This window comes from Diospyros lotus, chromosome 11, assembly GCF_014633365.1.
Source record: "Diospyros lotus cultivar Yz01 chromosome 11, ASM1463336v1, whole genome shotgun sequence".
Taxonomy (NCBI): Eukaryota; Viridiplantae; Streptophyta; class Magnoliopsida; order Ericales; family Ebenaceae; genus Diospyros; species Diospyros lotus.
Window position 1 is genome coordinate 32,633,852 of NC_068348.1, and position 27,619 is coordinate 32,661,470.

General features: G+C 35.6%; 1 protein-coding gene across 2 annotated transcripts; it reads right to left on the reverse strand.

The window, feature by feature from the left end:
* Nucleotides 1–8,359: 8,359 nt before the first annotated feature.
* On the reverse strand, nt 8,360–27,267 carry LOC127813286 (ubiquitin carboxyl-terminal hydrolase 18-like). 2 transcript variants are annotated; one of them, XM_052354186.1, is made up of 11 exons: nt 26,814–27,267; nt 24,505–24,688; nt 24,328–24,416; nt 24,107–24,192; nt 23,850–24,012; nt 23,547–23,670; nt 22,050–22,207; nt 14,007–14,091; nt 13,429–13,641; nt 12,650–12,711; nt 8,360–10,017 (listed from the first exon to the last, which is right to left on the reverse strand). In XM_052354186.1, exons 1-11 carry the CDS (start codon nt 27,062–27,064, stop codon nt 8,823–8,825), a joined length of 2,610 nt encoding a protein of 869 aa, XP_052210146.1. In that variant the 5' UTR covers nt 27,065–27,267; the 3' UTR covers nt 8,360–8,822. The 2 variants fall into 2 exon arrangements, with proteins under 2 accessions (XP_052210146.1, XP_052210147.1); XM_052354187.1 differs by lacking the exon at nt 26,814–27,267 and having other exon boundaries at nt 24,335–24,416; nt 24,505–24,651.
* Between the last annotated feature and the right edge of the window lie 352 nt (nt 27,268–27,619).

Sequence of the window (27,619 nt, forward strand, 5' to 3'; positions counted from 1 at the left end):
CTTTTTATTAGAGATATCATCCCTAATTATGTTTGGGTTTAGTATGTCAATGGTACTATTGCTTTTAATGTTTTACTTCTAACCTTAAAACCTCCCATTATAGTATTGATGCCATAAAAATTATATATAATTAATATTTTGACATTTAAAAATAGAATACATTTTAGATTTACTTGTTAGATATAACAACATACATATTTGAACATATACCGTGTTAATGTGCTTCTCTAATAACACGAATATAATTGAATCTTTTAACGCATAAGTTATATTAAGATAACTAACAACTCTAGTTGAACAATGATATTCGGATTGATTTGTTTAGCGAATTGAGTAAATGTACCCTTATTTAGTTTTCAAATTGGATTTATTATTGTCATGTTATTTTATTAGACCAATCGAACAAATTGAAAGGCAAATCGTTGTTGAATGTGATTATGCAACTCTTTTTTAAATAATAAATAAAAGATTTAAGAATGATAATAAGACTTCTACGGTCACAATAAAATTATTTTTATGAACGATTACAGGTCATATAGAATTCTAATATGGGAATACATTTTTAAATATATAAAACACCTTTACATGTAACCCCTTTTTTTATTTTTTTTTATTTTTTACTAAATAGCATATATAATGAAAAATAAGATATTTTTATCAAAAAAAAAAATTTATATAAATTTCTATTTGTATATACATCTTTACTCATATGGTAACAAATTAAATTGATCAAATTCATATTTTTGCTTCTGTATTTTTACGTTTTTCTTGTGTGGCTATCCAAATTTTTTACTATAATTATATCTCTAAACTTAATTTTCGAATCAATTTAGCTCATATACTAACCTTTTTTGTTTCGTGTAGCAATTCAAACTTTTTATTATTTTGATTATATTTCTGAACTTAATTTTTGAGTCAATTTAACTCATATACAAATTTTTTTATTTTATGTAATAATTTAAACTTTTTATTATTTCGATTATATTCTTCATCCAACATTTTTGAGTTAATTTAATTTTTATAAAAATAAACAATACCCTAACAAATATATGAGCACTCGATAGCAAAACCCATTTAAATATAACTCTTATTTATTTATGATCAACCAGGTTGGTCTGCCTCCCAACCAAATGCTTCACTGTCACTTAAAAACTTGTTCCCCCCGTCACATAAGCTAATTCATATGTATAGTTTCTTTTTCTTATTTTTATACCTTATTTATTAAGAATAAATTATACATAAAGAAAATTTAATATTAAATAAATAATTAATTATAATATATGTCTTATCTACTATTAAATGCTGCTATTGAAAAATACTTCCTTTGTGGGCAAGTCCATTGATAAGGTACATAAAGATGAATGCTTTTAGGTTATTATTTATTATTTTTTGTTGAAATTATTTCAGCTAAGAATTTAAACTATTAGATTGAGCAAAGCACGTGTAATTTGATTTCATTATATAACTAATTTAAATATTTGATGGACGACGAAATTTAAATTTAGAACATTTGCTTACTTTAATATTATATATATTAAATTATTAACTAGCTACTATCTTAATTATCAAGATATTTAAACTATTAAACAAAAAATTAATTATATCTTTTATGCTTAAATTATAGCTGTCATATGTTACGTGAAACTTGAAAAGTTATTAATTATGGTTAAGTAGCCAATTATATATGTTACCAATGAAGAGTCACTACTTTTCTCCTTATGACATAGACAACTCTTGATGAATAATAAGTAACAAAATATATATACTAGACTAGCCTATATTCAATCTAGTTCTACGATCGAGATAAAAATTTGAACGAAATTTCTATACAATACTCTCAAATATCTCTTATTGAAGAGAGCAAAAGAGGGTCACGTGTTAATTTAAGGTTGAGTTTGATAAGAAAATTAACAGATTAAACGACTAATTATGTAACATATATGATAATCTATGAGACTTGTAGGTAGGTTAATTATTAACAAAAGCAAGCGCCTTTCCCATTATCTTAAAGTTAGGGCAGTGGGGAGGTTTTATATTATTATTATAATTATATGTGTGTGTGTGTGTGGTGTCCTAATTATTAAGGATATATCTCTGGGTATTTTAATAACCTTGAGAAAATTAATTAAATCATATAATTATAACACTAATTAAGCCCTTAGGATAGGAATTAATTATTTTATCCCAACAAATTAATTAAATAGAATTGGTTAGTTGGACAGACATATAGATAGTGGGGTGTGGGTGTGTGATAAATAGGGGTCTAGTTGTTGTAGCTTATTAAAGACAAAGCTTTAGCATTATTATTCTTTTTATAATTATATGTACAACTCTTAACAACAACTAATCCATATTCTCCTCCCCACTGTCTGCCATTTGGACTTTGTCTACTTGGGTAAATTCCTGGCCATGTGACAACCCCCTTCCTGCTGACTCAGCCCCATGCCACGTCACACGTCCCTGGACAGGTGGGTGCAGGACGGAGCGACACGTATATAGTGACAGAGAATTAAAGCCAGAATATCGATGATGAAATATGGGGTCATCCATCATCAACAGTCTCAAATAATAGTAGCTGGAAGAAATGATGATGATGAAGAGCATGCATGCATGGATGCGTATAGATATATATATAGCCCAGTGGAATTATTAATGTTATTTAAATGGTAATTAAGTGGAGATCGAGCTGCGGTAATTAATGTGGTTAGAAGATTAAGAAGAGTCAATCTGAACACACACACATAATAATAATAATAATAATAATAATAATAACAATTCATAAGCTATTATTATTAGTAGTATTATAATAATTAAGGTATATATATATATATATATTGTGGTACTGGTAGTGTGGGAGGGAGAGCAGCAAGAAAGTATTTGACAAGATGTGTCTATGGAGACAAGAACATGGAATCATAATTCACGGATTAGTTAGTAATTAATTAAGAAGAATAATGTTGATTAACCAAATGCTGCACTTAACTCTATTTTATACATATATTTGTTTCCTTCGTGACTCCTCAACCAAGAGACTGAAATTAAAATAGATTAATCAACATCGTACCCCATCAAGAAAACTTAAAAAGATTTGATTAATAGATGGGTGGTTAGGTTAGCCAAAGAGTGTTTCATTAAAAGCTTGATCTTCACACTCAAATAATTAATTAGGGGTGTGCATATAAGTTCGATTTAACCGAGTTAACCAAACTAAACTAATCGAGTTTGGTATTTTTTTTTTTTTTAATTTGGTTTGATTTGATTAAAAAATTCAGTTTTTCAATTTCACTTTGATTTTTTAGTTAAAAACAACTAAATTAATTGATCCGATCGAACTTTAAAATGGCATCATTTTTATGATTATAAAATGACATTGTTTCTAACTTGTCTCATAGTTTTGTGACTTGTTCCATTTTTTGTTTGATTTTTTAGTTTATTCAATCTATTAATTTTTTAGTATTTGTTTGGTTTATTCGGTTTTTGTTCAATTTTTTCGATTATTGATTAGTTTGGTTTATTGGATTTAATCGGTCGATTTGATTTAATTCGTTCAGTTTGTGAATTTCGATCGATTTAATAATTGAATCGACTGTTTGTATACTTCTAAAAATAATTAATATATATATATATATATAAACACACATAAAATAAGAACATAAATTTGTGCCAAAAGCTAATATTAATCTTGTCAAGTGCAGAGTGATAATTGGAGCGACCTGAGAGTTGAAGTATTTAAGAAAAGGATTAGTGTTATTTAGGTTTTAAGAGTCTAGGGAGTTTACTTGACTCTTCCAATAGAGGAAGGGATCTATTTTCACTAGTTTTAAAGGTATTTATCACTTACTTACTCAATTAGGGAAACTGAAGGTTTTGATCAAAACTACGATGAGCGAGAGGTGTTAAGTATCGCGAGGTGTGAAACGATCTTGTACTAATCGAAAGGACTTTTACTTTTCATAACCAAAATGAAAGAAAGTCAATCTATTACTGCAATTGTACATGTTCATTCAATGTGAGATTATCCCAAATTTAGATACAGCAAGAGAAGATTAATTAACATGAACAGCCTAGTCAAAAGAATTACTAACGTAATAAAATTACTATTAAAACACTTAATTATGATATTTTTTGTGATACCCATATATTAATATGACATTAAATATTATATATTAACATACAAATATCTTTAAAAATATTACAACTGAATATTCAAAAAACATTTCCGTTATCCGAATGCTAAATGGAATTTGGAATTAATTGAGCAATTTTATTAGGGTTTTGGTGAACTACCCACTATTCATAAATAAAGTTTAAAAAGAATATAATAATAAAATAAAGAACTTGGCAGCATTAGGAGATTTTCTGTCAATGTCTTGCTCTTAATAATGGAATTATTATATTATTTGGAGAAGCTTGGCAGATTAATATATAATTAATTAAGAGCAGCGACAGCTTAAGGATATATAAATTTAGGAATAAGAAGTTAGAACCCTACAAAATAATAAAACAATCATGTCAAACAGGATTAATTAAATCTAATAAAGAAATACCAAATGATAACCCTAAATCATAAAAGTTAGTCAACTTCTATTAAGTTTAAGTTATCATGTACATATAATTATTTGCCTCGAGTTTAATTGATAAATGTCTATATCTTGGCCAGAGAAGAGAGTTTCCAAAAAAATGAGACCTTATATTCTTTAAAATTTTATTTTATGATGATTTTTTATTTGACATCATGCACTATTTATTTTGTTAATTCATTTAGGCGAGAAAATTTCTCAATTTCTTAATTTCACATATCATTTTCCGATATTAAGTAATAAATAGTGAGGTATCATCTAGATAGGGAGACTCCTAACTCCCTAACTCTATAGATTATTTTTTAATATTAAATAATGAAGTGTAAATCAGTAATATAATAATAAAAAAAAAGGAAAAAGTAACGTTATTTTAATTAAGAGAACAATTTGATAAAATGAATCTTTAGAAGGCCAAAATTTTATCCGAAAAATCTGCACTGATTGAGATATTAAAGTAATTTGACTATATTACTAATTGAAAAATATTTGCTCTCAAAACTTGAATACAAAATTTAATTAGTAATTTTTTATCTTAAAAAGTAAGAAAAGTAAATTTTTAATATTTATTTATATTATTAAAGAAGTACTAAAAAGGCCACAAATATTATTAAGGGGACCCTGAACGATCTCTACTTATAGGGAGATTAATACCCACCACGTACACGAGGGAAGATGGTAGCCAGCCAGCTTGTGCTTGTTAGTTCAATTTTGCTAGCTAGGCTGGCATGGCATGGCATGGCATGTGCTAAGGAACATACTGTACGTAACATGTGGGTGTGAACACCTTTTATTTATTTATTATATGGTACCTCCACCCAATGAACAACTGGATTTGCTTCCTACTTAAAAATGGGATTATCCTATTAATTATTGGGTCTGATTAATTAGAAGAGTGCTTAAACCGACCACCTTCCATGTCCATGTGTGGAGCTTTTTCTAAGTTGCCCCACCAAATTAATGCCCCCACAAAGTAAACTCAAACCTCCCTTGCCATTTGCTCACAGATACAGACACAGAGACAGAGACAGGCTCTGATGCACAAAATGGCTTCAAGAGATGTGATTTCAACGTTTTCAAAATATTGAAAAATATTAAAAAATATATTTTTGAATTATTTTTTATAATTTTAAAAATATTTTAGGATCGTTCTATAATATTAAAAATTTATTTTAAAAACATATTTTCATACAAAAAAGTTAGAAATGGAAATTTTTTTATCTCTAATCAAGTAATGCTTGATTTTTTTTTTAAATTTATTATTTATTTTTAATTATTAAATTATAGTTTATAAATGATAGAATTTATGTTTACGTTTTTTTATAATTTTTTATATTAAAAATTATATTTATAAAAAGACTTTTTATAATGAATTATGCCACGTGTAACACACACAGTGTATGATGTACATCTGCACAGACAAAGAGGAAGGGGGGCCAATATAATAATACTGTAGATTAAGATGAATTATGTTTAGTTATTATGTCGGTATGCAATGCAACGTATGAAGTTTATATAGTTTTATATACAAATGCTTATTGTTATTCAATAGTCATTGATTGATGATGAATGGATCGGACAAACTTTCGTAATAGTTGGGATTAGTTAATTCATCCCTAACATAATAACTTTTTGGTCAAGGAAAGTTAGTGAGTGTGTTACATCGACATCTAAGATATGATTTATAAAGAGTATTCTTGTAAATTAAGAAAAAATAACTAAAAAACTAATATCACCCATTTAAAAAGTATATAAGAAAAGCTCCATTCGACATTTTTAACATTCAAATACAAACACATTTTCTCTCTCAAATTCTCTACACAATCTTATCCATATCATTAATGATTTAGGCATCAATGAGTAGATCCAAATGCACCTCAAACAATTTACTTTGTTTCATACTTGCATATCACTTTTGGTAAAAAAGTTCCAAATCCAAAGATGTTAGAGGTGAAATATTGAAATTGAACTAATGACATTATAGATTCAACAAGTTCTATTGATACAAGATCTCCAACCACATCACTCTTTTGGTTAATGAGAAACCATCCTTCCACCACATTTCTTAATGGTAAAGTTGGTCACGTATATGATGAAGGAAAATAGGTATTCCTCACAATATATATTTTTTACTCATAATAACGAGTAAATATACAAATAGGTAAATGATTGATCCATTGTTATTCTTAATTACTTCTATTATGTTGATGATAAAAGGGTATCTAGTTGTTTGTACAAATTAGCTTGGGATCAATCCAAAACTAGAGGTCTAGAGTCAGTGCTACTCACTCAGCATATACTTGTAGCCGTCAGTTAGTGAGTACTTTATGAACAGCTATATATTCCATTAATAATCTCTCCCAATCATACACAAAGTATTGGCTGCCGACGCATGGTTCTCTCTATCATACACCAAGTGCTCTTTCCTTCCATGTCCTCTATGGTGGATCCATTAAACAGGGGGCCCAAAAAACTGGAGTTTGGAGCCACTGTTCTACTAAGGAGTTTAGGAGTCCTAGAATTGAGTGTACAAATAATAGCATTTTTATTTCATATTCCATTGCACAAATATTTACCCCAAAAGAGAGTATAAACAGTATTAGGGTCAATCAGTGGTACGGGGTTAAAAAAGTATTATTTTGAGATTGACTTATAACATTAGGTAAAAACCTAAAAAGTAGCTTGTTGAACATAACTTACAAGTTTATGAATCCAATAATATATTTAAAATCTTCCCAATAAACTATCTACCTAGAATTGGGTAGTCATGTCTATGGAGAGACACTGTGAGGCTATGACATATTCTTATATGGGTAGCAATTGTCACTTGTGAAGCATTCTATAGTGCATGCCTTAATTTGACAAGGATTTCTAGCTACTTGAAGAAGTTTCAACTATATTCTAAACTAGCACTATTGCTACCATTATTACCACAGCTTAATTATCTCTCAGAATCTCCATTTTGATGTGAGATTTCGAACTCCAATGTTGATATATGATTAGTGGACAACACTAATCCGGGGTTCCAGCAGTTGCTGGGGTCCCTACCCCTTGTTCTTGTCCTTGTAGAGGGATATAAATACATATATATGTATATTTATATATATATATATAATGCTTTGTGATTGTCCATTCATATCATTTTCCAAGCACAGTAAGATTAACTTTACGAGGCTGATATGAAAGATTTAGGTAAAGTATCATTGTCGAGAGAAGGTGCCAAGATTAATAGTAATAGTTAAACAAACAAACGAGCATTAACAAGTAATACTTAATTTGTACGCCCATTTAACCGGCATGTTCCTTCTTTTGTGCACATTAGCTTTAAATCATTCAAGCCTATCAGTAGGGTGGGCTAATTCAACTAATACATGTTACCTGCGACAGAGATTGCTATATAACTCCACCGATCGCAAATCAAATGAGATTAGATTTCTAGAGAAACCAAATATAGAAAAATGAGGAACTAATTTAAGTGAGAAGAGGAAGTAATTGTTTATAAATAGGCTCTCTTATAATTTCAAGTTATTGGGTTTGGCCGAAGTGTGTGTCACGACTCAATAATCAAAACCATCAAAGCATGAATGACCAATTATCTAGAAGTTATAAGGATTAAAAGGGTTCACAGTATTATCAGTGCAAAACTATATCTAAAAAGGGGCTTCTAGTTTCCTCCGATGGACCTAAGTCGGGTCTCTTTAGTGGATTTCATTCTTCCTTCAGTGAGATCAACACTGTGGATCCAAGACTGAGAGGCACGAGGAAGTACAAAAGATCAGCAATGCTAGAAGTAGAGAAGTAGAGATTTCTATTTTCTCATTTTTGAGATAGAAGTTAATACCTAAAATCAAACAAGAGCATCCAAGATTTCTATAAATAGTGAAACCCTGGAAGTAAATTCCCAATTAGACCATTTGGCGATGGGATCACTCAATATGAACAAATATAAGTGTAAAGAATGCACCTTAAAAATTGCTATTCTTAACTCTGATCCATTATATGTACCTCTTCCATTTGCATCTCAATATGATCGTGACAAGCACTGCAATAACCTGCCACTCTTACCACCACTAACTTCAGTACCAATTTCATGAATATAGGGACTACTATATCAGTTTCCAACCATTATTTCAAGATGACTCAATGTATCACAATTCCGTGGACTGCACAGATGCTTCATGCAAAATTAGTTCTGAGCCATCTCGCTGAGATTACAGGCCCTTTGCTGAGATTACAGGCCCTTTTCTATAGCCTTTCCACATCTGTTCCCACAAGGTCGGAACGAGTGGTTTCACTCATGGAGCTCCTAACTATGGCTCTTGGAGTCTTCTCAATCAATGGCTGGCCATCTCTGTCAATGTTGTTTATTTCCTTATTATCATTGAAAACAGTAGCAGATTCTCCACTGCAGAGGTTAGTAAACTCGCCAGATTTGCTATGCGCCACCATGTCCTTGTCCAAACAATTCCCAACTTCTTCCCCGGAAGTGAAAGGCAATGAAGTGTTTCCCTCCAAATGAGGGTTCACCACCTCTTGTGTCCTTGCACCATTTTCATGATGACACCCAGGCTCTTGAAATCCACCGTCACCTTTCATGTGGTTGCAAGAAACAAAGTCCCCAACTTCTGACATGATTCTTACCCCTCTCTTCATAGATTTATTGCTCGAACGCCTCCCAAGGAATCCTGGAGGAAAAAGAGGCTTCGGCTTTGTTCCAGAGGAATTTCTTCCAGCCAACTTCCCTTCTGCATCCTTAACACTGCTAGCTGAAGGCAAACCCTTTTTATTCTCCATTTTCTCCTGATGATCTTTGGAATCAACAGGATTATCTTCATTCAGATCTCCATCCAAGCTTAAACCACTAACAGAACCATCATGTGACGTTTCCACCCCAAGACAGACGCCATTCTCCTTTGGCAGAGAGCTTCTGCTTGAGGAACTCGTCGTCTCTTTGGCACCATTTGCAGCTCTATTTTTTCCCCCAACACCATAATTTGAAGATGCCAATTTATAATTCAGAGAATAAGCTTCAGGCTCAAACCTCTCACTTAGAGAAGAACCATCCCCAGAGACTAATCTATCAACATCAACTACAGGAGAAGCAGTTTCTTCAGTTGCATTAAGATACCCATTACCATGAACTTCAACATCCTCTGGAACAGATGAACTTGACTCAGGACCCAAAATTTCCATATCCTCCTCCACATATTCAGAATTAGTAAATGATGGTGACTTCATTTCAGAAGAATAAACTCTTGAGTGTGAATTGCTATCAGGTGCCAAGGAACCAGACATGCAAATGCTATCAATTGGACCTGCCATAGTAGAGCATTCAACCGAATCTTTTGCATAGTGCCCTCCTCCTTGGACAATTTTAACCGTTTGCTGGTCCTTGCCCAATGATTCAACGGCCTTCAGACATGACGGGCGGGCACAAACCCTGAAAGCAACAGGTAAAAACATCATTTCCCTATACATCTCACTAGTTCTTCAACAGAAATGTCATTGCACAGAAATTAGTCAACAGTCCACATGCATAATTTTTGGTGGGGGTCTTATACTGTGAAAAAAGCATTTGTCTAAGGAAAGAATATACTTCTTCATACAGGTGTCAATGTAAACAAACAGGAACATAAGACCCATATAAGACAGCTTTTAGTAATGTACAAGGCACTCAACACTGCACGTCTAGCCATGGTCATTTGTGGAGCCTTACACTCACACACAGGGAGTTTGCTTCAACAAAATACAACAAGAACAATTAGAGAAAACATAAATATACAGTTCAGCTTTGGTCCTAAGGAGTGTGACATAATATAGTGCTTGCATATATCGACCAAATATAATGCATGGGCTATCATTTTCAAGATAAGGGCATGAGTCTAGCATCAGTAAAGATATAAGGTGGTTTGTACAACAGTCCCAGAAATCAAGTGCAAGCAGTGGCCAGCACAGGCATGTCAAGGCTGGAAGAAGTGATGGAGGGAATGGGCATCGAGCAGCACTTGCTCACAGAGGCGCCAGGCATGTTCAGGCAAGCTTAGCATGCATAGAAGTGCTGATGCGCAGGGAATGATCCAGGACAATCAGGTCACACTGGATGGAGTAAGCCAAACACAGGCAAGCAGTCCAGGCCAGCTGGGCACCCTATTGTTCTTAGGCAACTTGTCCCACATCATATATTGAGTAGCTTGTATCAGGGGTCACCAGGTCACTGCATATAAAAAAGCAGGCTTCCTTTCACTTGCCACATAAGAGAGCTATATTCCCGCATACTTCCTCTCTCTTCAGCTTTACTTTCAGTTGTTCTCTGAGGTCCCCTTCCCAGCTAAAGGGCATAACTCTAATGCTAGATTCTTGTTGCACATCTAGCAGTCAGACTCGGGCTTGTCCTGAGTAGTTTCAGTGCCTAAGGCCACACAATTTGAGGTTTAAGTTCCCCATCTATAACAGTTAGTATCAAACCAGGTTTTCTTGTGGGACTGCAAGGTCATGCGAAAATGGAGTCAGTATCAAAGGTAGCAATAACCAACCAGTAACTGGAGCTGCCAGGCCAAGATTCAAAAGGGAAGCTCGCAAGACATGTAGGTGGCCATGGAGGCCCAACTAGCCAATGTGGAGGTAATGGCAAAGAATCCCAAGGATCCACCCAAAGATATCAGGCCATGTTGAGGAGAGCTAGAATCAAGGGAGACTTGCAACAAGATTTAGGGTGCCCTGAACGAGAGAGCCAAACATCTAGACCCACCGCCAGAAGTTTCTGGAGGCCTCAGTCAAAGGACCTAGACAAGACAGTCGAGAAGCTCAGCAAGTTGAAGAGCTCAAGGGCAAGCTGACCGCCTACCAAACCAACAGGCACCAAGGCCAAAATGCCCGAGTCAAGAGAAGTTCAAAAGCACTCAGTCAGCAACAACCTCCTTCAGAGCATGGCACGGTACTTTGTCACCCTGGCATCACGGAGGATGTGCAAAGGTACACAATTACCTTGCTCATATTGCCATGGTATGGTGGCATCACAAAAGCAACAATACAAGGCAAACATGCCAATGCCGTCCACACCTAGGATGAATTCAAGTGCAATTTCAACCCAAGTACACAGGATGAGGCTAGAGCTAAGCTCACGTGCCTCGCCTAAAAGGGATAAGTATGAGAGTGTCTGAGAGTTCTCAAGGTTGCTATTGGACATATCGAACATGTGCTGGAAGGCTGCCCTCTTTGCTTTCATGGATGGCCTAAATAGGTGGGCCAAGATGGAGCTACAATGAAAGGGCATAAAAGAGTTGTTCAAGGCAATGGACCTTGCCAGTTCCTCATGACATTCAAGAAGCCCCGATAAAGAAGCAAGGAAAATAGTAGGCGAGAGAAGGATTGACAGCATATAGAGAGACCCAACAAACCCCCAGTCTAGAAGGGCAAGCAGTTTGCCAAGGGAAAAGCTATTACCACTACCAGGAACTGGAGAGACCAAGAGCCCCAAGGTGCTTCTTGTGCAAGGGGTCATTCAGTTCCAGAAGCATGCCAATCTGTGTCATGCGTATGACCACTAAATTTTGGCAAGTTTGTTATCAGAGATACTAGAATTAACATCAAGATGCCTAGTGTTGTTGGCTGTTGGTAATCTAATAAATATTTTAAATTATTTGTTGAGGATATCTATTGAAGCAAATACTAAAATTCAAAAAGGGTAATAGAAAGATGATAGCATTAAATAAGTAAGTTGTGAATTGATTTTAAGAAAGCAGCTTCTGAATATGGAACTAAAGGTTAACCACCATCACAATACTGCATTTTAAGGCACAAAACAGAAAGCATGATTTCTTATTGCTGGCCTCCACTCCACCTTATTCTTCCTTCTATGTACAGTTCTTTACATCTTCTTCCACCTCATAAAGAACACACGTGGTTAGTAGAATTCAGCCATTTTTTTTGCTAAAGGACTTGGCTATATGTTCCAAATCACCGTTTATCCATTGTTCCTTTGTCAATTATGAACATGTTTTCAATAATTTTAAATAAAATGTCATCCTTGTGGCACAAAATGCAAGGTAATTATTATAGGTTGAAACTGATACCTGCTATACATGAGCATGTAAGCTCCCTGCAACAGCACCTCTTCCAAATCAACTCTTGTCACCTGATAGAAGTTATGAATTTCGACAAAACTTAAAAATCAACAAACCAAACAAATAAAGTAACTTAGACTACCATTGTTGCACTTTCTACAAATTCTTGTTTTGAATAGGAACAAACAATTGACAAATTCTTGTGCCACATATTTTTGCAGAATATAAGTTCAAAAAACTAAAGACACCATGATGATGAGCCACTAGTAAAATCCTAATAGTAAAATACAAAAATCCAAAGAAGGTGATAGACACGAGAGAGGAATGTGACTTTTGTAAAATGTATATGAGATCCCCTTCACCTAATCTTACACAGGACACTGCAAGATGCCTCCGCTCTGATTCTTGGGTACAAGGTTATTGAGTACATAAGACACCTTAGTGAATGGAATATAAACAAGACATCTTAAGGGCATAAGGCTATTAAGCTTTAGCATGGAATAACAGCCCCCAGTCGCCTGCACAAAATTATTCATATAGGCAAACATGCCTTGTATATACATTCAACATGCAGTACTGGTCCTTTTCTCTTTCATTCTCTTTATTGTCAGACCCAACAGGGGGATGGTAGAGTAGCCATGCACATAGCTATTTCTACTATGCAGTCATCAATCCTATACCAATTTCCAAAATGACCTTGATCACCAACACATGCATGGATACACACACACCCACAGATATATATAATATATACAGACAGACAGACAGAGAATAAGAGCTATTTCTACCTTGCAGTCATCAATCCTGTACCAGTTTCCATAAAAATCTTTTGTATAACAAATGTAATGGCCAAAAAATGATGCATTTAGCATGTCAACATGGACGATCACTGCATATAGCTTGTAAACATTGTCACCATCTCCTTCTTCACTCATGTAAGGATTAAGATCCAGAGTCTCAGGGAAAGTCACCCTCTTATTAAGTTTTCCAAACCTACCACTCTGCAGAAAATATGTGCAACAATTAGGACAGATAGAGATTAGTAATAAAAAATTTCTTCTAGCATTCCCCCCCCCCCCCCCCCCCTTTTTTTTTTTGCTTTGTATCTTCTTCTAGCATTTAATACTAAAAAGTCAGCGTTAGAAGTTTGATTCAGAGGTAGATCAAAACTTCTTGGAAGAAGAAAATTAATGCTAACTTCCACTGTCTTCTGGTTACTTCTACAGGACACTTCTCCTATATGTCCATTCAACATGTGCAATTCAGTTTGTAGCCGCCAAAAATGCTGTAATGGTGTTCCTCTTCACCAATTTTTAATTAGGGAAAAAAACAAAATCAAATTTTCCAAAAATAGTTTGCTACAAACCTGAAACCTTTTTAAAGCAATTGTAAGAATGTTTGGAGCCTTTCGAACAGTCAGGCGCTTCCATGCCATGACATAGTCATTGCATCTGCAAATAAGATTAGTACATTATGAACCCAAGAATTGATTCCGTGGTGTTTACTGCAAAAATAACTACAGCAATGTGTTCACTACACACAAATGAGAGAATTTATAATAAGTTGGTCCTTCCCATATTCAGGGCATCTGCATATAAGATTATTGCATTATGAACTAATAATTGGTTCGCTGGCATTTGTAACAGAATATCCTCAGAGAATTGTGTTTAGTACATGAAAATCAAAGAGGTGACCGACAACGAATTGACCCTACCCGACGACTCCACTAGGTAAAGAGTTAGCATCACTAAAAGGTTCAAACACAAAAGGCAAACAGAATAATTTGTGTAAGATGTTCGAGATAGGTGTGTGTACATATGAAGAAATCTCTCTTTTTCATAATTTACACCTGTTAGTCAATTTCTCTAACAAAAGCTCAATTCACATGCCGCAGGCCCATTTCTCCTATTCTTACACTCAAGACAAGCAGAAAAGTGAAGACAGGCACCTATTGAATGGTGCCTAATGTGAAAAAAGAGTGGTGAGTCCAAGGATCATCTACCCCATGGAAAGAGAGGTGGGGAGCTTGGTGTGAATGTTTTTGGGTGTATGTAAGGGATGCAAGGATTGGTTTTGGATTGTGTGTGTGGATGTAGAGGTGCCTGTGGCTTAGTTAGCATACAGTTTGGGCATCAATTTTTTTATGTATATGGCGTCAAAGAAAAAGAACTTTCGAGATTTTTAAAGAGTTCTATTCTTTCTCAAAGAATAATATTTTTTGCCCCTATCATATTTAAAGGTGCAGTAACCTCCTTGATTGATCTGCTGCTCCTTGATTAGCCTGTCGTTAACCGGATTGATATGGTAAGCTACTATCAAGCACATGCACACATATATCACGATTATATCAGCTCATATAATCTCACTATTCACAACACTCCCCCTTAAACTAGGGAGTGGACGTCAGTCATACCCAGTTTGCTTACTAGAGTTTCAAATTGAGTACTAAGCAGCCCTTTGATAAGAATATCTGCTACTTGATGACTGGAGGGAACATAGGAAATTTGGAGAAGACTGGAATCCAATTTTTCCTTAAAAAAGTGCTGGTCAATTTCAATATGCTTTGTCCTATCATGCTACACATAATTATGAACAATACTAATAGTCGATTGATTGTCCCCCAAAAGTTCAATAGGTCTTTGCACCGAAACTTTTAAATCTTCTAGGATAATCTATAACCACAGAAGCTCACACACACCGAGGGCCATGGCTCGAAATTACGCTTCGGCATTGGATCTAGCCACCACCCCTGTTTCTTACTTCTCCAAGACACCAAATTCCCCCCTAAGAAGACACAATATCAGGTTGTGGATCTCATGTCCACAAGGGAACCACCATAGTCAACATTCTTAATATCCTTGGATCTACAAACCAGCTCCTTGAGTAAATAAAATTCCCTTACCCGGTGTAGCTTTAAGATAGCTTAGGATCCTTCTCACAGCATTCATATGATCTTCAGTGCGGTTATGCATAAATTGACTCACTAGGCTGATAGCAAATGCTATGTCAAGCCTAGTATGAGAAAGATAAATTATTCTTCCTACTAAATGTTGAAATCTCCCTTTATCCACTGCCTTTTCACTATAATTCCCCTGCAAGTTTGTGTTAGGATCTATGGGTATCCTTGCTCCTTTTCCCCCTAGCAAACCAGTTCCAGCAAGTCTAGCACATATTTCTGTTGGGATGAGAAAATCCCTTCCTGTGAGTAGCTACTTCAATGCTTAAGAAATATTTCAGTGGTCCAAGATCCTTTATTTCAAATTCCAGAGCCAAATTCTGTTTTAGAATACCTTGTTCATCTAAATCATTCTCAGTTACTACAATATCGTCTATATAGACGAAAAAGGAAGCTACCTTCTCTCCTATGTGCTTCATGAAGAGGATATGATCCCCTTTACTTTGGTGATAACCCATAGATGTCATAGCCTTTGAGAATCTACCAAACCAGGCCCGTGGGGATTGCTTGAACCCATACAAGGCCTTCTTAATTTTACACACTTGCTCATGCCCTACTCCTCCATGCTAAAATCCTGGTGGTATTTCCATGAAAACTTCCTCCTCTAAATCTCCATGTAAAAAAGCATTTTTAACATCAAGTTGTTGTAATTTCCACCCATAATTGGCTACCAATGCTAGGAGAACCCGGACAGTAGTCATTTTGGTTATGGGAGCAAATGTTTCAAGGTATTCTATGCCATAGGACTGTGTATAGCCCTTGGCAACAAGACGTGCTTTATACTTGTCAAGTGTACCATCAGCTTTGTATTTCACATTAAAAATCCACCTGCAGCCTACTGGTTTTATCCCCTTGGGTCTAGATACCAATTCTCATGTATGATTCTTTGTAAGAGTTCTCATCTCCTCTAACATGGCTTCCTTCCATTTGAGATCTTTCAAAGCCTCTTCCATTAATTTAGGAATAACAATTGCATCCAATGAAGTGAGGAAGCCTTTATGGTTTGGTGACAAGCGATAGTAGGATAAATAATTGGCCAATGGGTGCTTTGTACAAGTTCTAACCCCCTTTCCGGATAGCAATGGGTAGGTCTAAATCTGTAGGTTCAGTCTGAGGAAGAGATGGGTTAGAAGTGCTAGGAGAATCCTCACGATGTGTTGCTTCCAAACTAGGATCGGGGGCTGATGTTGGTGTTGGTTGTGGCTCCTCAATGGGATGTCTTCTCTTGTACACATAGAGAGAACCCTTGTATCTAAGAGGAGAAAACAACTTAGTTTCTACCTGTTCCTTGCTGGGAAAAACAGAATGCATCGGAGAAGCATGCATAGGGAAAGTAGAAAGAATAGAATCAGCAGACTGATTAGATTGACTAGGACCCAATGGGTTGTTTCAAGGATAGGGACTAGATGCTCAAGTTCTAATTCATCATGTCTACGAAATTCCTCTTGATGTTTAGACGGAGAAGGACCAAAGAATGATTGGGATTAAAGGTCACATCTTTTGAGACATAGAACTTGCGAGTGGTAGGGTGATAACATTTATAGCCCTTTTGAGTAGAAGAATACCTAAGAAAAACACATCTAAGAGCCCTAGGATCTAATTTGTCCCTATTTACTTTGGGTATGTGGACAAAACAGACACACCCAAACACTCTAAGAGGTAAGGGAGTATGAAGATTAAGATCAGGGAAAAAAGATGCTAAATGTTGGAAAGGGCTTTGATTATTAAGCACCCTAGAGAGAACCTTATTGATAACATAGGTGGCTATTAACACAGCTTCACCCCAAAAATATTTTGGGACATGGTGATGATGGAGAAAGGTTCGGGTGATATTGAGAAGATGTGTCATCTTCTGTTCAGTTACTCCATTTGGTTGTGGAGTATCAATGCAAGAGGATTCATGAATAATGCCCTCTTGTTGGAAGTCATGATACAAGTGATTATTGAAATAATCCCTTGCATTATCAGTCCTAAACTTCCTGATAAGAGTGCCAAATTGAGTGTAAATCATTTTGCAAAAAGAGGGTAAAACAAACCCAACAGCAACCTTATCTTTTAGAAGAAACACCCAACACATACGAGTACAATCATCAATAAATGATATAAACCATTTTGTCCTAGAACAGTTTGATATCTTAGATAGCCCCCAAAAATTAGAATGAATCAGATTAAATGGTTTTGAAGAAAATTTATTGTTGATTGGAAAAGAGACTCAATGATGTTTAGCCATAATACATTCATCACATTGAAAGCTACTAGGATCTAGAGTATTGAACAAAGTAGGAAACATTTGTTTTAACAAAACAAATGGGAGATGACCTAATCTAAAATGATGCAACTAAATAGTGGAGAGATCTGAAGCTGATTGGGAAGAATAAGCCATTCTATGATGTCTCCTTTTAGAACAATTATTCTTTCCTTCCAAGATATAGAGCCCATTGTGTTCCTTAGCCACACCAATCATCATTCTTGTGTCCTTGGCCTGAAACTTACATGTGAGAAGAGAAAATAGTAAAGCAATTTGAGTCTTTAGTCAGTTTATGAATAAAAATCAGACTTCTTGTTAAACTTGGAACATGAAGGACTTGATTAAGTGGCAGCCAAGGGTTAAAAAGAACGCTGCCTTTTCCAGAAATAGAAACAGAGGCTCCGTTTGCAATGGTAATTTGTTTAGTTGTTTCAAGGGTTTCATAGGTTTCAAAAAACTAGAGATGAGGGGTTATATGATCATTGGCTCCTAAATCAAGGATCCACATGTTATTCCTATTAGATTTAGAAGTTGAAAAAGTCTCATAGGTTAGGGTTTTACCTTGCTGCACCAGCGAACAGGATGCTCAATCTTGGAATGTCTGAAGAAAGGCTTTTAGCTTGCCTAGCTCCTCTAGATTTAACTAAGTAGGATCAACCTCAGTTGGGTCTCCTTTATTAGCTACTTCCTCTGGATCCTTATTGGAGAGATAGCTTTGATGCTTCATCTTTTTGAAGTCTCCAATCCTGCTCAAGACTGCTTCTTTCCCATGCAATTTGAAACATGTTTCCCTAGTATGTCGTGGCTTCTTGCAATAAGTGCACCATTGCCCCTCTCGATTAGAACTACGGTTTTGAATTGCTAGTTTTCCAGATTTGACTCCCCCTCATTGTTTGCTGCTAATCATCAATGCTGAACCATTAGAGCTATGTTCTATAAGCATGGCACATCTTCAGTTTTCCTCACTCCTAATGATAGCAAAAACTTCATTTAAATTAGGAAGTTTGTCCTTACTGAGAACTTGAATCTTTACTTGATCAAACTCAAGATTTAGATCTGCTAGAAACTCAACAATTCAGTCTCTTTCGAAGATCTGATTGAGGGTGGCAACATCCTCACTACACACCATCTTTATAACTTGATAGTGATCCAGCTCCAACCATAACCCTTTCATCTTGTTGTAGTTCTCAGTGATTGTTAACTGACCTTGTTTAGTAGAGTTTATCTTAGTTTTTGCCTCAAAATCACCGAAGCATCCTAGACCTTGGAGTATGTTTGCTAAACTGTCTCCCATATCTCCCTTGTCGTGCTCAAGAACATAAAATTCTCGCTAATTTCTAGTTGCATAACACTCCACAGCCAAGACATGATGTAGGTGTCTTCCACATCCCAGGTTGTGAAGGCTGGATCTGCCTCCTTTGGTGGAAGTCATGTTAGGTGGTTATCTTTCCCGTGACCTTTGAGAAACATCTTGATAAGTTGAGCCCATTGAAGATAATTCCTACCGTCTAACCGATAGGACTAATGAACACTAGGAAATTCACCAGCTACATTGGATTGATCAACTTTGGAGGTTTCATCTCCAGATGTTATGGTAGGGGCAGCAACTTTGGAGGTTTTAGACATGATCTCTAGACAAGTTAAAAGAAGCAATAAAGGCTTTGATGAAAGGAGAAGAGCTTTAGATAGAATGAAGAAGGGATCTGCAATAAAGGCACTAGGGTTTTAGGTGTATCAGGCCGAGATCAAGTGCTCTGATACCATGTAGAGAAAAAGAATACTTCTCCTTTCCTAATTAATTCAATATACACGAGCAAGGTCCTCTTATAGAGGATAGGAACAACCCAAAAAGAAACTATACACATTTAGAAACAATAAACTCTATAAACATTCCATCTACAAACACTACCAAAAAACATATATACATTTTTAAGAAAGTTATAGTATTAAGAAAGTTTCCTAAGTTTAACTTAGGAAACTTCTTAATCTATCAAGGCAATGGCCTTCTTGATTGATTTGTTGCTCCTTGATTAGCCTGCCGTCAACCGAATTGATATGGTAAGCTACTGTCATGCACATGCACACATAGATCCCCATATATCACGAACATATTAACTCATATAATCCCACTATTCAGAACATTCTTTTATACAAAGTTGACACCCTTTAAGGAGCTTTCATGTTTTACACACATTGGTACTTATCAAACAACCAAAAGGATTTTGGTATATTGAAGAACTAAATCTAGGGGAGGAGAGAGTAAGTCAAGCCAAGGATAAGAGGCATAGGTAGGGCAGATGCTTACTGCCAAGATAATCCTGCTCCTCCCCTCATGCTGCTAAATTTTGCTTAATTGTCTTGCATTCGAGTATTCAAATGCTAAAGGTCTTGATTTAGATCTAGCTATGACCTTTAAAAGTGGACCATGGGATCTTATTAGAAGTCTCTAAAAACTTTTTGTACTAACATATTTAGTTGTACCAAAATATCCCCAAAAGTAAATTAAAAAAAAAAAAAAGCATAATTCACCACCTACCTTCCCCAACTTCAAAGAAATAAGAAAAATCCTCCAGAAAAAATCTTACTAGTCCAAAAGATACCCAAAAAAACTAAAAATGCACCCATTCATCTAACTATTCAAGCAATTCAACAAAATCCAACAATTGGTTTGAGGACAAATCTTTTCCTGGAGAAAGGTAACCATAGAAAAGATAAAAACTACTTCTAAGCCTAATAAGTAACACTTCCATTCCATCAAAAGATCTTTTATTACATTCCCCCAAAATTAAGCGATTCACCACATCAAAGACAAAGGAAACAAGACTCATACTTTTTCTCCAGCTTGCCACAGCCTACCCCCTCTTGGATAATAAACCGGCTCCAAGATATGTAGAAATATACAAAGAGTATTGAACAAGCAAAAGTTCAATAACCACAGTTTTCTTGCAACCATACAATGTATAAGAGATGAATGATTGATAATGCATCCCTGTTACACATGTTTTCTCATGATGCATAAATCCAGACAGCATATATGAGAATGTGTAAGTTATACAAGCTTTCTTCCAATTCCCTTCAATGTTAAACATGTATTATTTTGTATTATTTTGAATTTATATACCCAACTAAGTTTTCTTCGATATTTCTGTGTAGCACATATATGTATGTGAATGAACGCATGATTGAAAACTTCTATATTTTTTTGTGTGGATAAATTTGGCCCATATATAGCTCTCTTATGAATATTTATTTTAATCTTTGGGGGTAGTGAGGCACAGCAGCTGACAGAGAAGGAGCCAATGTTTCAACTAGGGGTTCAAAACACTCCAATTTCAAGAGATTCCAAAAATCATTATCATAGTAAACCAAAAATAAAGTGTTTTAATAATGTTTGGTTCTAGAAACATTAGAAATAAAGAAAATGGAAACACAAATCACAACCAAAAAGGCTGGTCTTTTTATCCTGCAGCATGATTATTTGCACGCTTTAAGGGTCAGACGTAGATGGACACCCCCACATCCACAGGGGAGCTTTTTGTTTTTCAAACTATGCCACCCAAGTCAACTGGACCAACCAAAAAAAAAGGAAGAGTAAAGAAAGAAATAAGAGAGGTCCAAATTGTCATGACCCAAGGACATAGTACTAATTAGATAATAGATGAATTTCCTGTTAGTTGTATTGAGAAATTTCCTTTTAGTTGTATGGAAGTTTTAGTGGTTTGTACCTAAATGAGAAATGCCTCCAACTGTACTGATTTGAATATTTGGCAGTCTTATTGGCGCCAAACCTTAGCTACCAGATCAGTATATAAGGCTAATCCAATCTCATTCAAGGCATAGAAGAATATTTTGAATGAAATCTGATTTCTATCTCTCTCAATTTCCCTTTCCTTCTCTTGGTTCTCCCTAATCTCCCTCTCTGTTTCTGTTCTTCTCTAATTCCCTCCCATTTCTTCTGATCTAACTCCCCCAATTCCTTCCAATTACCTTTTAAAACCTGTCATGCACCCTAGGTCCATGACACAGATTTATAAGTTGTCTAATGTTGCATTCTTCAAACATTTGAACATCAGGTAAAAGCCTTGAATATGCTTTTTATGTCTAAGGCTAAACAAAAATGTAGATATGCAATTTATGGTGCACCACCAAAAAGGGTAGAAAATATCAGTCATAGATGACAAGAAAAAGAATACAGTCGCCCTTACCCATCACATTTATACATATTATCACCATGAAGCCGCTCTCTGACTGTAAATTGATTCAAGCATTCCTCTAAAGATGCCGCATCCCCATGAATTTCAACAGTAAGATCCATCATGTTTTCATACTGATTTGAAATGTTATTGCATTTTGTACAAATCACCTGGGAAATAAGGGAGAGAACAAGGAAAAAGAAATTAACATATTAAAAACAGTACAAACTACAAAATTAAAAAACAGTATAAAATAACAACAGTGATAGACAGATCAGAAATTTGTACTGTATGGGAACAACAACAACAAAAAAATACCAAGCCTTTATCCCACCATATGGGATTGGCCACATCAATTCTAGATTTTTCATTCATTTCTATCCATTGCCTTTTCTTCAGTAATGCCCATATACTTAACATCAAATGTAAGTGTCTCCCACCAAGTTTTTTTGGGGCTCTACCTCTTTTGCTAAGTACTTGTTCCATGCCATCAACTTTCCTTATAGGAGCTTTTATTGGCCTTCATCTCACATGATCAAACCATCTTCATCGTGTCTCCCACATCATATCTTCAATAAAAGCTACTCTAACCTTGTTATGAATAGCCCCATTTCTAATTTTATCTTTTCTTACAAGGGCACACATCCATCTTAGCATAGCTGACAAAAATTTGCTGTGATTCAGAATGGTGAAAGCCCACCTAGTGGGATTAACGCTTTTTATATGTTGTTTTTTTCAGAAAGTGAATGCACAAAGTAACTCCCTACCTTCCTAGCAATGGGATGAGACAATCTATGACTAACTGATAGACAGATTTAAAGCGGGAAAAAAGGGTATTTTCCTTTACGACTGTAAATTGAGATATCTGGTTTGGCATTTCATGGAAGGAAAAATAGATAGGCTTTAATACCCTTTCAAACTCAACACTATCACAATAAGGCAGGATGAGATGTTAAGCAATATGGTAGAGAAAGAAGATTGATCAGATCATATTGGAGAATATGGAACACCATTAAGTGGCTGCATAAATTCTAGGATACGAAAGCCACATTTGATTGAAAAGGGGGGAAAAACCTTCATAATGAATAGTCCAGAAATAAGCAATAACTTCACATCAAGAATCTAGAACATGCTGCACCAAAGTAAAAAACATGAATAGACAGGTCCTATGTGCTTGTACATCTACATGATATCAGAATCAATACAGGTGCATTCCCACACACACAAGTACGTAAACAGACCCCTAAAAAAGAAGCAAAAGCAACTCATGAGAAATATTATAAAAACAAACAATAATTCCATGTCAAGATTCTATAAAAGGTATGCTCAACCAAAACAGAGAGAATGGATATGTATGTCTTATGTGCTTTGCAAATCTACATAATGTCATAATTAATATGGGTGAAGTTCCACACACATAATAAAGGGTGAAGTTCCACACACATATGCTGAATAACAAAAAGCTACAAAAGAAGGAAAACAATTTTCAGTTGCGCAATAGCAAACTACCTGAGATTGGAGATGACCACCAAATATATGCTGAATAAGAGTTGTTTCTTGAGTTCTAGCATCAACTGCCTTTTCTCCACCATATTCATCTAGGCAGACTGATTGCATGGTATCAATAGCAAACCTGCAAAAATGGCTTCACCTAATTAAAATTAATCTATAAACCTTTCACTGAAATCCACATGGTTTACACATTGACCAAGACTGGCAAACAAAAATTAAAACAATGGCCATATACAGATAGACCAGACAGCAACATTAAACAAACTACATTAAAATCGTGATTATAGCAAGTAGTAGGACCTCATGAACTCATGGGCATCTTCTTGTTTCCCATAGCCAAGATTACCACCAATATTAGGTAACCGTGAGAGAATATTAATTGGTGAAAAGGGTTGCCGGCTTTCACTAGCTCTTACAACATGGGTTTGAAATTCACATAGGAAGCACCAATCATTCCGTCTGCCTGAGAAACCAAAATAAAAAGAAAAAGGGAAGAGTGAAAAATTGTTTGGCCATCAATATAGTACAGGCCATAAACAGTGTTGATCTGCATTTACATTCTCCCCGATGTCCTTTCTCCAGCAAGTAGGCAACAAGCGGCCGAGTGTACATAAGACATTGTAGGACAACATTAGCAAAGCAGCTGCACAAACAAGACAAAATAGATATCAAGTTAAAATAGACAATCTAAAGCACATGTGGGTAAATGCACCAATTAAAGCACTCATGCAAGTGAAACTGTCCTAATATTGACTATAAAACAAGAATGACGTCAAACCTGTTACCACAATTTAGAAGCCCGCATGGAGGAAACCCTGGCTTGTCCCTATTAAAAAGTTCCACAAACTCCTCATAGGGGAAAAGAACCTGAAACATAACACCACATTACTAGAATCCATTCCAACAGTAAGTCATACCAAAAGATACAAAATTTAATACAAACCCAGCCATGTACCTCTATAGACTGCTTGATAATATGAGTGGTTCTACATGCAGGAACTAGTGCAACTGCACTAGAAAATCTCCGTCCACACTGCACAGAAGCAGGCGGCACCAAGTTTGCCTTCCCAGATAACTTTAAGTCCTTGCACTTTGTCTTATGCCCAGAACTCCAATGAGATTTTTGACAAGCTTCCGAGCTGGGACAATGAAAGAAAGAACATACATTAGCATGATTGTTCTATTGCCTGAAGCTCTTTAGGCTTTGTGGATTGGTGCTTAGTGTGATAGTTGTTTTTGGATAGGATTGGCCCCCTTTAGGGAAGTTGTTTTACTCTTTATATAATACTTTCATTTATCAAAAAAGAAAGGAAGCAATGAGATCAAACTCTGTAATAAGGTCTCATGTGACAGAAAGTTCACATCAAAAAGAAAATTTTCTCCAACGCATCAAAGTGGTTAAGCACTTTATCAATTTAAAAAATGGTTTGGCTGGCATATATGACATGATTGTTCGCTAATCTAAACCCTCTTAACACACAGTTGGGATCGCATGTCAAATCCAGATCATCTTCAATAAGAATAATCCTGAAAACATCACCCAAAGAAAGGGAAAACCAAAAGTAGGTTACTTTTAGACAAAATATATATTTTAACCCCTATTGTTGTACGTTTTTTTCATTTAAACACTCAAATTTGTTGTTGTTTCAGAGACACCCCTGAACTTGCAATTTCGAGTTAATTATACCCCTAAACTTTTTTTTTATTTCAATTACACTCTTGAACTATGCAATTTCGGATTAATTGTATACCTTGACAAATTTGTTGAAAACAATGAATTCATGGGTGTAATTGAAACAACAAAAAGTTTAGGAGTGCAATTGACTTGAAATTGCATAGTTCAAGGGTATCTTTGAAACAACAAAAAGTTCAAGTGTCTAAATAAAAAATAAAAAGGTGAAAAGTATAGGGGCTAAAATATGTATTTGGCCATTAAGTTTATCTCAAACTTACATGCTAATCTAACACCTCACTCTACCCAATAACTCCTTTTGGTTCAAAACTTTGTTATTGGACACTCTTATAGGAATCTTACATCACATTGAATTTGCTTTGCCTTCCACAATCCAATCTCTTCTACCACACAGTTAAAAAAACTTATTTTTCATCTTTTAAATCCCATCATTTGATTCTCGATTTCTGCTTCTTACAATCCTTCTTAATCTTTTCCTGGATATGGAAGTCAAAGACCATAAGTTAAGAGGTTAATCACTCCCCCAATGTAACTTTATAGTCCTTAGAAGAGAAGTGATCGTTTTGCCTCATAAGAAGAAACTCTATTTAGTTAGCTTACCAAGTCAAGTTCATATGTGATTAAATGTTAATCCCATTCCTTGAAAAAGATGTTACCTATGATGAGATCATAAGTCATGGTGAACCCAAAATAATTTTTCTCTTTATTTCTTCCCCCCAAACCATAACCTACATGTACATCTCTATGTTCATTCACTTCTCTACTCACATGGCCATGCATGTCACCTCCTATAGCGAATTTCCTCTTCTAAATGTTTTTCACAACACTCTCTCCAAATCCTTACAAAATTTTGTCTTTACTTCTCCCAATCTGACTTGTGGAGCACATGCACTAATATTGTTGGAAAACACACTGCTAAACTTTTATCTTTCCCCCCAGAATTTAGGAGTAGCATAACTAAAGCTATAACCACAAATAAACTCTATCCTTACAGACATGAGCTTAATAACTATCACCAAAATTGACATCAACCACACAAGTTATAGCATTGATCCATCAATATGTCCCATCCCTACTTCATGTTCGGCATATTATAACGCCAATTTCTACCAACTTCTTAGTTTTATTCTATTTCAGTTCATTATTCTGGCGCAATCCAATCAATTAGATTTAAGACCATTTAGAAAAAATTAAAAAAAAAAAACTTTATAAGAAAATACTTTTTTCTTATGTTACTCGTTTCTGTTTTATTTCCAGTCTAGACGGGGAAGAGGTCTGTCTTAAACCATTGAGAAAACACACCGCTCAATCACCAACTTGCACCAAGACTCCTCATCTATTTTAATGAACGGTTAAGACTTGTAATGCTGAAAGATAAAGACCACTTGACCATCATAAACTGACAAGCAAAGGAAATGCAAGCACGACAGTGCACAACCAGAAGCAATCAAGCAGTCAGAATAATCCACTTACTAAATTTTAGAAAAGCAAACGAAAATATCAATCCCCAAAGACAAGGTTCATACGTATATGCATGTCACTTATCGGAAACAAGAAACTGAATAAAGTACCAGTATTTGACCGCTTTGCATCCAGAGCACTGCTTCTTGGTCGAATTACCGCAGACCACGCAGGAGTCGCCGCCGGCATCGGCGACGGCCGGCGACCTGTGGGCGGAGGGCGGCTCGAAATTGGCGTCGACCATGAAGTATTTGGATGCGGTGTTCTTGACCAGGTGGAGCAATCCGAGGGCGATGAGGAAGGCTGTGAAGATGAATTGGAGGAACCAGTTGAGATCCAGAGGGAATCCGAAGACATGCATCGACAACTCCGCCTCTGTTCCGAATTGGAATTAGGGATTTCATTGATTCGATGAACTGAAATTCCACGGAGAGTCCATAAATATGCGTGCGTATACACAAAGCCCCATTGTCTCCCACTCTTCCCAAATTCCAATTCCAATTCCTCTCTTCGAATCCTGATTAGGGCTTTTATCCTCTTCAGTAAACCAACCCACAGCAACTGCGTACTTGGATTATAAACTCAACCATCTCTCAAGTCACGTCGTCGTATCCGGTCTCTACTTCCTACCTCTCCATAAGAATTCGGATTGAAAATCTTAAGCCGAAGAGTGCAGGAACTTTTGATCCGATTCCCTGCACGTGCAGGGACTTTTAATCCCAATCATCGGCCCGAAAATGGGGGCTAAATGGTAAAAATCCCATTCCACCTCTGTCCTTGCAACTCACGGCCACGTAAACATAAATAACAACCACCTTAAGCTATGTTTGGAGATTTTGTTCTTACGGTTACTTTTTTGTTTATTTGGATGTTTAATGAAAAAGTAAAAAAACTTGTCATTTGGGAGTCCGGGTAG